The sequence below is a fragment of the Ictalurus punctatus genome, chromosome 28 (genome assembly GCF_001660625.3).
Source record: "Ictalurus punctatus breed USDA103 chromosome 28, Coco_2.0, whole genome shotgun sequence".
Classification (NCBI taxonomy): Eukaryota; Metazoa; Chordata; class Actinopteri; order Siluriformes; family Ictaluridae; genus Ictalurus; species Ictalurus punctatus.
In genome coordinates this window covers 1,279,255-1,289,254 of record NC_030443.2, presented here as the reverse complement: position 1 = coordinate 1,289,254, position 10,000 = coordinate 1,279,255, and the positions used below count along the sequence as shown (strand labels likewise).

At 46.1% G+C, this 10,000-nt stretch overlaps 1 protein-coding gene across 2 annotated transcripts in view; it reads left to right on the top strand.

Annotated features, from left to right (window-relative positions):
- Positions 1-2,511: 2,511 nt before the first annotated feature.
- Positions 2,512-10,000, top strand: part of brwd3 (bromodomain and WD repeat domain containing 3) — a 17,368-nt gene continuing 9,879 nt past the window's right edge. Inside the window, exons 1-24 of one of the 2 annotated variants that reach the window (XM_053676856.1) lie at positions 2,512-2,650; positions 2,816-2,874; positions 2,976-3,005; positions 3,176-3,235; positions 4,222-4,372; positions 4,471-4,569; positions 4,722-4,882; positions 5,030-5,251; positions 5,336-5,436; positions 5,543-5,613; positions 5,712-5,812; positions 6,099-6,139; positions 6,242-6,346; positions 6,481-6,634; positions 6,723-6,857; positions 7,125-7,253; positions 7,361-7,586; positions 7,748-7,885; positions 8,060-8,252; positions 8,455-8,545; positions 8,660-8,824; positions 9,032-9,105; positions 9,349-9,571; positions 9,980-10,000. The exon at positions 9,980-10,000 is cut by the window's right edge and continues 84 nt beyond it. In XM_053676856.1, coding sequence (XP_053532831.1) covers positions 2,617-2,650; positions 2,816-2,874; positions 2,976-3,005; positions 3,176-3,235; positions 4,222-4,372; positions 4,471-4,569; positions 4,722-4,882; positions 5,030-5,251; positions 5,336-5,436; positions 5,543-5,613; positions 5,712-5,812; positions 6,099-6,139; positions 6,242-6,346; positions 6,481-6,634; positions 6,723-6,857; positions 7,125-7,253; positions 7,361-7,586; positions 7,748-7,885; positions 8,060-8,252; positions 8,455-8,545; positions 8,660-8,824; positions 9,032-9,105; positions 9,349-9,571; positions 9,980-10,000 — 2,784 coding nt within the window. In that variant the 5' untranslated portion in view covers positions 2,512-2,616. Of the gene's footprint in view, positions 2,651-2,815; positions 2,875-2,975; positions 3,006-3,175; positions 3,236-4,221; positions 4,373-4,470; positions 4,570-4,721; positions 4,883-5,029; positions 5,252-5,335; positions 5,437-5,542; positions 5,614-5,711; positions 5,813-6,098; positions 6,140-6,241; positions 6,347-6,480; positions 6,635-6,722; positions 6,858-7,124; positions 7,254-7,360; positions 7,587-7,747; positions 7,886-8,059; positions 8,253-8,454; positions 8,546-8,659; positions 8,825-9,028; positions 9,106-9,348; positions 9,572-9,979 lie in introns of both variants that reach the window. The other variant, XM_053676855.1, reaches the window with a different exon arrangement.

Genomic DNA, 10,000 nt, shown 5'->3' with positions numbered 1-10,000 from the left:
GAGGCTTAAAGAGTCAAATGTCAGAGCTGCAAAAGATGCAAAGCAAAAAAAAAAAAAAAAAAAAAAAGGACAGACATACAGTATCTCACAAAAGTGAGTGCACCCCTCACATTTTTGCAAATATTTGATTATATCTTTTCATATGACAACACTGAAGAAATGACACTTTGCTACAATGTAAAGTAGTGAGTGTACAGCTTGTGTAACAGTGTAAATTTCCTGTCCCCTCAAAATAACTCAACACACAGCCATTAATGTCTAAACCGCTGGCAACAAAAGTGAGTACACCCCTAAGTGAAAATGTCCAAATTGGGCCCAATTAGCCATTTTCCCTCCCTGGTGTCATGTGACTTGTTAGTGTTACAAGGTCTCAGGTGTGAATGGGGAGCAGGTGTGTTAAAATTTGGTGTCCTCGCTCTCACACTCCCTCATACTGGTCACTGGAAGTTCAACATGGCACCTCATGGCAAAGAACTCTCTGAGGATCTGAAAAAAAAGAATTGTTGCTCTACATAAAGATGGCCTAGGCTATAAGAAGATTGCCAAGACCCTGACACTGAGCTGCAGCACGGTGGCCAAGACCATACAGCGGTTTAACAGGACAGGTTCCACTCAGAACAGGCCTCGCCATGGTCGACCAAAGAAGTTGAGTGCACGTGCTCAGCGTCATATCCAGAGGTTGTCTTTGGGAAATAGACGTATGAGCGCTGCCTAAATATACAAAAAATAAATTTTTTGTTGGAAATGCACATACAAAGCATAAGACAAAGAGGGTAGCTACACTAAATATACAAAAAAAATTTTATTTGTTGGAAATGCACATACAAAGCATAAGACGAAGAGGGTAGCTACACTTCCAGTGTGAAGCAGATCTCTCACGTTGATAATATTCTGCACTATGTATATTTATTCATTTATTACTCTTTGTTGTTCACCCTCTACTGTGACCCATGCAATATTCCATTTGTTACTTATCTGTATATATTCTTATTCACCTGCACATACTGTAAAATGAGGTGTTCATAGTGTACACATTACTATTATTATTACTGTTATTCTTATTTTTCTATTCATATTATATTTTTTAGGCCCTTTTCTATTCTGTTTCTATTTAATGTGTATTTTTCGTATGTCTGTTGTGTGTAATTGAGCTGCTGAAACGAGGGAATTTCCCCAGTGTGGGGAATCAATCAATTGTATCGTATCTTATCTTAATGTTTAATAAATACATGTAGTAAGTGAATAAGTTACATGAACATAACAGTATTTTGGTTTGAAGTTGAGTATCAGTAATAGTGTAGACCCTGCTAACTAGGACTGGGCAAGATAATGATGTAATATCGATATACTAATGAAATATGTCATAATACACTATTCTGAGAGAGAGAATTGGAGGCCTATTGGAGCTTGCAATGACTGCAGGTTTACGTGCAGTCTCGTTCGCTGGCCATCCTTTGGATTCTGTGTCTGCAAATGAAAAATGTAAAGACAGTGAATCAGGACATGTCCTTATCTGTAAATGTTAGAAACTCACGCCAGTATTTCCATTTTACACAAAGTCTCGTCCTGACAGCAAGCGAGTCTCCATTAAACTTCACTGCACGAGCGCAAGTCCATGCACGCGCGTCAATCAAATAGCGCACAATAAAAAGTAAGAGCTCTAACTAAAATGTTAATTTTTATCAAATATGTTGTTTGGCTTTTTTTTCCCCGAAAAAAATAAATACAGAAAATAAAAACTGGCCTTTTAATACCCAACTAATCGATTAAATGAAGAAATAATCGGCAGATGAATAGATCATCAAAATAATTTAGTTGCAGCCCTAGTCGAGATACAGGACCGTGTAAACTCCTCTGTCCTGAAGACTCGAGTCTCACACAAGATCTTTAACAATAAATGCTTAAAAAGCGCGATGAGTTCATTAATAGCCTACTTTTTTTTTTCTAAATACTGTAATCGGTCACAAATCGCACTGGTGTAAGAGGAATACTATCTCCGAAGGACAAACAGAAAAGCTTTACTCAAAATACTCCATTTTAACATTTGTTTTAATTCTTTTTTATTATTATTTATTTATTTTGGCTATATATATATATATATTCCCTTCAAATGCTATTGAGCTTTAAATTATGGTATACTTTGTGTATGAGCCCATGCAGTAATAAAATACATGGCAATATTTATACATGATTTAATAGCTTATTTTGTTAAATATCAAATCTAAGAGGCGTGCATCATACCTGACACCTAGATGAACACTGTCCAGTTGGTTACATGACTGTAAGTCATTCCCTTCAAATGCTATAGAAGTTAGAATATTGCATATCGAACGTCTAACGTCACACCAACTTTATTCCAGTCGCGAATTGTTATATTATGTTTCCTCCGCTTTCCCGCTATCTAGCGGCGGAGAGCGGTAATGACACGCAGAACCAGCATTAGCCGCTAGACGACGCTGCAGCTTTGAGAGGAGAGAAGAAGAAAAACGCGAAGGAACAATTCAACAAGGGCCGCTGTAGCAAAAAAAAAAAAAAAAAAAAAAAAAAAAAAAAACACAGCCGAAAAGAGCCGAGTAACCTCAGGCTACCTGAAGCTAACGCGCCCGAATCGGGGCCATGGCGTCAGAACCGTGTTCACAGCTCGAAGCCGGTGCGCGTCTTAATAACACCACACGTCCACTTTCTATTCTCTTAAACCGCTGACACATATTACACTTTAAGCTTTCTTCTTTTTTAAGCTTCGGATGCTAAGCTAAGCTAGGCTAGGCTAAGCTAAGCTAGGCTAACCCAAGGCTTAACTTCTTGTTGTTTGCAGAACTCTATTTCCTGATTGTCAGATTTCTTCAGTCTGGACCGTGCCAAAAATCAGCACAGGTAAACAAACAAACAAGCAAATAAATAACTAAAGAGCGTGTGATTAGTGCTGAAGGGTGAGTGTGCATGCTAAGCTAAGCTAACCCGCTGTTCTCCCCCAGACTCTGCGGGAGGAGCTGGAGGAGTTCGAGGTGAGTGAGAGCTCTCTCCTGGAACATCAGCAGCTCATGGGGCTTTCTCTCTGGATGGAAACACTCGGTTTTTACTCCTCACTCACACTCTGTGTGTGTGTGTGTGTGTGTGTGTGTGTGTGCGCGCGTGTGCGTGTGTGTGTGTGCGTGCGCTAACCCCCGTGTTTCAGATCATCCCGGAGCGCTGGAGCTGGGACGGAAAACGGTACAAGAGAAACTTCCAGGATTGGGTGAGAAAATAAAACCAGCTCCATCACACCATCTCTCTCTCTCTCTCTCTCTCTCTCTCTCTCTCTCACTAACACACCGCTGCTGTTTACTCTGGGGTTTATTTATATTTATGCAGTATTATTTCCCACACAGTGGCGTGGTGTGAGGTAACTGATCCGCGCCGCTGCTGGTGTGAGATGTTTGATTAGAACTTTTTCGACGTGTGTTTAGGAAATTTAATGATATTTTGGTTTTGAAACGCGAGTCTTTGTGCGGCTTCGGTGAAGGGGGCGGGGCTTAGCGCGAGGCCCAACCACAACGAAGTGGGATTGGTGGGTTGTGGCGTCACTCAAACACCGCGGCCAATCAGATTAGGGTTCGTGAGTAGATGAGGGTCGGGAAGCGAGTGTAACAGGCCCGTGTATATATATATATATATATATATATATATATATATATATATATATATATATATATCACACATTGTCGTGTGTATACTGTGATGTGTGCGTATACTGTGATGTGTGTGTTCGAGGCTCAGTACTGTGTAGCGTGAAGCGTTGTATAGAACGCCTCGTGTTAAAGTTGTACTTCCGTCTGTTATTAACAGTGTATCTGAGATCAGACAGTCCTGACGGTTAAAACTCAACCCCCGTGTGTAGTGACATCTCTCTGATCTCGTCTCTGTCCGATCGACAAAGCCGTCAAAACCCGTCGCTGTCCTCAGCCGTCCAGAAGAAGCGTCCCAGTGCGTGTTTTATTCCTCTCACGCCGCTGCGACTCGGACACGGTTACAACCTTTGATTGGTTACAGTACGACACATCTCGTTTTTATCCGTTTATAGTTACACTACAGAACGAGTTTGTTCCTGTTCTCGCTGACCTTGCAGCTAACCAACACCTGACGACCAGTTACAGGTCATCATCAGCACTGTCGCACAGGCTTCATGGTAGTGTATTATATTATTGTGTGTGTGTGTGTGTGTGTGTGTGTGTGTGTGTGTAGGTGGCACTGAATCAGCACGTCCCAGCAGATTACCTCTTGCGTGTGTGTGAGCAGTTGTGTCCGTTGGTGGACGCACACATCCCTCCGAGTGTCCCCGGACTCCGCAGTCTGCTGGGGAGCGGCCGCCAGTCTCTACTGCGTACTGCCAAGAGTGAGACACACACACACACACACACACACACACACAATACTTTTTCTTTTGTCATTTTTTCTCTTTTATCTTCACCCCTCTTTTTTCCCTCCTCTCAGGTTCTTCTCACACAGTATGGACAGGTTCTGCTGTAGCTGCTCTGCACAGGGGGCGGCCCCCCGAACCGCCAATCAACTTCCCCAAGCCGCCAAATATCGGTAAGCCCCACCCACTGTCTCACACATACACACACACACACACACACACACACACACACACACATTGTGTGCTTAAAGAGTGTACTATGTTGCTAACTTCTTACGGTAAGTTCGAAGCTACTGGTGCTGAAACCCTTCCTCTCCCTCCGTAGTGTCAATCATGGGCGGTCGCCAGGCAACCGGGGTGGCCCGCTTTGGACACGCCCTCCCGTCCTGCACCTACCAGCACATGAAGATGCACAGGAGGATTCTGGGACACCTGTCCTCTGTGTACTGCGTGGCCTTCGACCGAACGGGCCGCCGCATCTTTACGGTAAAAAGAGTGTGTGCGTGTGTGTGTTTAGGCTCTAGATATTTTGTGTTTAATAGTACTTCCCTGTCTCCTTCAGGGTTTTGTAGTGAATTCTCTCTGTGTGTGTGTGTGTGTGTGTGTGTGTGTGTGTGTGTGTGTGTGTGTCAGGGTTCAGACGACTGCCTAGTGAAGATCTGGGCGACGGATAACGGGCGTCTCTTGACGACGCTGCGTGGTCACGCGGCCGAGATCTCCGACATGGCGGTGAATTACGAGAACACGCTCCTGGCTTCGGCCAGCTGTGACAAGGTGATCCGAGTGTGGTGCCTCCGAACCTGCGCACCCATCACTGTCCTACAGGCACACACCGCCTCCATCACCTCCATACAGGTGTGTCTGTGAGTGTGTGAGTAATTAAACACAATGTAAATATTTGAGAACTGTGTTCTGATTGGTGTTTTCTGGGGTCTGCAGTTCTCTCCATTCTCTTTCGGTTCTACGCGCTATCTGGCCTCCACAGGAGCCGACGGCATGGTCTGCTTCTGGCAGTGGAACAGCCTCAGCATGAAATTCTCGTAAGTGTGTGTGTGTGTGTGTGTGTGTGTGTGTTTCTGTTTCTGTCTCTGTCTCGCTGCATTGTAGTGGAAAGTTACCCAAGCGAGTGTGTGTGTGTGTACACAGCGAAAAGCCAGTGAAGTTCGCCGAGCGTTCTCGTCCTGGGGTTCAAATATCCTGCTGCTCCTTCAGTACCGGTGAGAACACACACACACACAAGACATAAACCAGACACTTTAACCTGGTCAGTAGTTTAATTCAGTACATTCATCTCCTAACCTTTGACCTCACACAGGTGGGATGTTTCTTGCCACTGGAGGGACGGATCATGTGATCAGGGTGTATTATCTGGGCGCTGAGACTCCTGTGAAGTTATCGGACCTGGACTCGCACACGGTAAGAGGAACCTCGGCCACACCTCCTTCACTAGATCTGACCAGCACAGAGGCCACGCCTCTCATCCTAAGATTGACAGGCACACTTCTTTTTCTGGGATTGACCATTAGAGACCACGAGTCCTTTCCTAGAACTTTTCAGCCCAGAGACCAAACCTCCTTTTCTAAGAATGCCCTCCCCTTCCTTGAACTGAAGAAGCCCGGCCCACTCCCAGCCGTCACATTATAATTTGATCTTCTGGTTATAAAGTACCTGATGGTTTTGTTACCTGATCCTTCGTTTCCAGGATAAAGTGATTGCTGTGCAGTTCTCCAACAACAGCGACAGGTGAGATTCCTCTGCCTTCCTCTTCTTTCTGTATTGTGACCGTGTGTCCTGTGGCTCATTCGCCGATTTACACTTACTCGTGCCGTGTTTGTGCTCCGTCAGTCTCCGCTTTGTGAGCGGCAGTCGGGACGGAACAGCGCGCATCTGGCACTACCAGCAGCTGGAGTGGAAGAGCGTGGTGCTGGACATGAGCACCAGACTGCCTGGGTGAGACTCCACGTCTGTGTGACGTTTAGCGCAAGGGACATTTTTTTTTTATGTTGTAGTGCTACCTACTGGTCATGTATGGCTCATGTGTGTGTGTGTGTGTGTGTGTGTGTGTGTGTGTGCGCGCGTTACAGGAGCGCCGCCGCATCAGGGGAGGACAAGACCACCAAGCTGGTGGTTACCATGGTAGCATGGGACCGCGGTGACCGATCGGTCGTCACCGCTGTCTCCAACTTACTCCTCAAAGTCTGGAGCTCCACAAACGGCCAGCTGCTACACGTGCTCTCGGTGTGTGTGTGTGTGTGTATGCATTGTTAATACCAGTATTGAAACAAGGATGTGTTCTTGATCCCGTGCTTTGATTGGTCGCCTGCAGGGTCACGACGATGAGGTCTTTGTCCTGGAGCCCCACCCCTTCGACTGGCGCATCATGCTGTCGGCCGGCCACGACGGCAACATCTACATCTGGGACCTCAGCAGAGGCAACAAAATACGCAACTTCTTCAACATGGTGAGCGAGTAGTTCTCACCAGCCTGACGCGCCCGTACCGTTTCATTTAGCGTACGAGATTAAGACCTTTATGCCTTTGACGTGTAAAGTAGGTCTGCTACGTAGGCAGCATTTTAAGGCAGCTTTGTTCTTGTGTCATTTTTTTCTTTCTTCTATAAATGTGATTCTTATATAATCCTGTTTAACCTCAGAACTGTCCCTCTAACTCAGTACCGTGATCTTAATTACTAAGTTACGTCTCTCTCTCTCTCTCTGTGTCTCTCTCAGATCGAAGGTCAGGGTCACGGGGCGGTGTTCGACTGCAAGTTCTCGGCTGACGGTCAGCACTTTGCCTGCACGGACTCGCACGGGCATCTGCTCATCTTCGGCTTCGGCTGCAGCCGACCCTACGAGAAGGTGAGAGCTCCTGTGTTTGCACGTGTGTGTGTGTGTGTGTGTGTGTGTGTGTGTGTGTGTGCTCGAGTTAAGGAGCAAGGGAGTAAACACTCCTCGCTCCTTCCTAGATCCCAGATCAGATGTTCTTCCACACGGATTTCCGTCCGTTGATCCGGGATTCCAATAACTACGTCCTGGACGAGCAGACGCAGCAGGCGCCGCACCTCATGCCGCCACCATTCCTCGTGGACGTGGACGGGAACCCGCACCCTCCGAGCTTCCAGCGCCTCGTACCCGGCCGAGAGAACTGCAACGAGGAGCAGCTGGTGCCTCAGCTGGGCTACATGGCTAACGGTACACGCTCACGAGATTTTTATTGTAACGAATAGAAAAGAAATGAAACGGGAGAGTTTGTGTGTGTGTTTTTTTCGTTTGTTTTGCTCTAAGCTTCAAAAAAAGAAAAGCACCCTTCTGACGCATCTGGTGAGCATTAAGACCGTTTTACCGTCTCTTAGGTGACGGAGAGGTGGTGGAGCAGGTGATTGGCCAGCAGACGGCGGAGGAGGGTCAGGAAGAGAGCCCGTTGGACAATTTGATCCGGCAACTTCAGCACCAGCAGGACGGGAGACTCGGCTCAGGAAACCCGGCTGCAGGTCGGGAAATAACCCAACACGGCTCGCTTGTTTGTTTGTTTGTTTTAGTTTAATGTTATTTTATCAGTCTTTGAAGAAGAAAACCGTAGCTTTCACACCACGGCGCAGCTCCTGTTGGTCAGAAGGTGTTCGTTTCTATAGTAACACGGGGACTTGCGCTGTATATCTGATCAGGTGGTGAAGCCGAAGGCGGTGGTCCTGTCCCCGTCCTGTCGCCCCCTAACGTCGGCCTGCGCAGGAGCGGGCAGGTGGAAGGGGTTCGACAGATGCACGGCAACGCCCCCCGCAGTCAGATGGCCACGGAGAGAGACCTGCTGGTGTGGAGCCGCCGCGTCGTCGTCAATGAAGTCCCTTCAGGAGTGCTCCGGTACTTTACACCTTTACAACCACTTTACACCTCGAGATTCAAAGCAAAAACTAAACACACTTATATATGTGATGGGTCAGACCATGAAATAACCCTTTAGCAAGTAATAGTTCCCACGCCATTTTTCTTCAATAGAATGTTTTCGTTTTGTTTGTTGCTTGAAGGAAATTATAAGTGTGTGTGTGTGTGTGTGTGTGTTTAGGATAATGGAGGAGAGTCGACTGGCTAAAGGAGAACTGGAGCGAGCTCTCTATACCATGGAGAAGAAGAAAAAACCTGCCCACGCTACTCGAGTGAGTCACTCGCACACACTTCTACACACTTCTACTCGTCCTTCGTCCTTTTTATTAAGTTTGGCGTGTTTTTAAAATGAATGAATAAATAAATAAATACTTCTGTCTCTGCAGACAGAGCCGGTCGACGTTTCGGGGCGCTCTCTGCGGAGACCTCAGAGAAAACAGCAGCAGAAGAGACACGCGTATCATACGCGGTCGACGCGGGAGAGGAGGCGTGCGCGTACGCTGATGGACTCGCGCGAGGACAGCCTCAGCGAGTCAGACAGCGAGGCAGAGGTACAACCTTGACCAGATCCTGATTTCTGTGAATTGTTTTCCTGAAGCTGTACATCCTTAAGTGTTCTATTCCTTTTACACCACAGCAGTCTGTCAACGATTTACATTTTTACATTTATTAAGGAGTGGAACGTGATAGTTACTGGTGGAACTTTATTTCTCGTGTGTGTGTGTGTGTGTGTGTGTGTGTGTGTGTGTGTGTAGCAGGAGGAGGAACAGAACGAGAACAGCGACGCGTCCTCCGAAGGCGACGCTCAGTGGGAGAACGCCAGCAGCTCAAGGTCTCAGCTCACTTCACACACCCTGACTCCACCCACCCGCTGAGATCACATGTTAATACCGTTCACATAATGCATGTCTCCACCCATCTCCTTTACATCACATCTTAAGCCATGCCCACAAAACTAGTATTATTAATATTATTATTATTATTATTCTTAGTATCATCAGATGAAGGCATTAAAAGTGCTAAAGAGCTCCGCCCACACACTGACACTGACACACTGACCCCCCCCCCTCTCTAGTGACTCCTCCAGCGAGTACTCCGATTGGACGGCGGACGCGGGTATCAACCTCCAGCCGCCCAAACGACTCACCAGAAGGCCGGCTCGTATCGCCGGGAGCAGCAGCTCAGAGGACGAAGGGGAGGGGCGAAGAGAGGGGGAGGAGCGTCGCAAGAAGAAGAAGAAGGAGGAAGACGAGGATGAGGAGGAGAAGAAAAAGAAACCCAAACAAACTAAACAGAAGGCGAGTGGCGATTTCTCTGGAGATGTCTAAATACGTCAGCAGATAATTGTGTGTTCTTGACGTTTGGTTTGTGCTAGTTTATAAATATCTGTCAATATATATATTTTTATTGATGGTTTTAAATGAAATTTATTTGAAAACACACAAAATTAAGGAGAGGGGAACATTATTAATAAAACTGTATTTGCAATCCATGCAATAAACCTAAATATTTTTTAAAAATTAACATTGTTCTGAGTACAGTCATTTTTACAGTTTTTCAAATATATTTATTTATTTATATATTTTTATACAGTGTAAGAAATTTCTTAGTTAAATGTTGTAACCTTTTTCTTATTGTAGAATCAATATTTCCTCTGTGTGTGTGTGCGTGTGTGTGTGTGTGTGTGTGTGTGTGTGTGTGAGCAGACTGTTCCTGCCGGTGAGCCA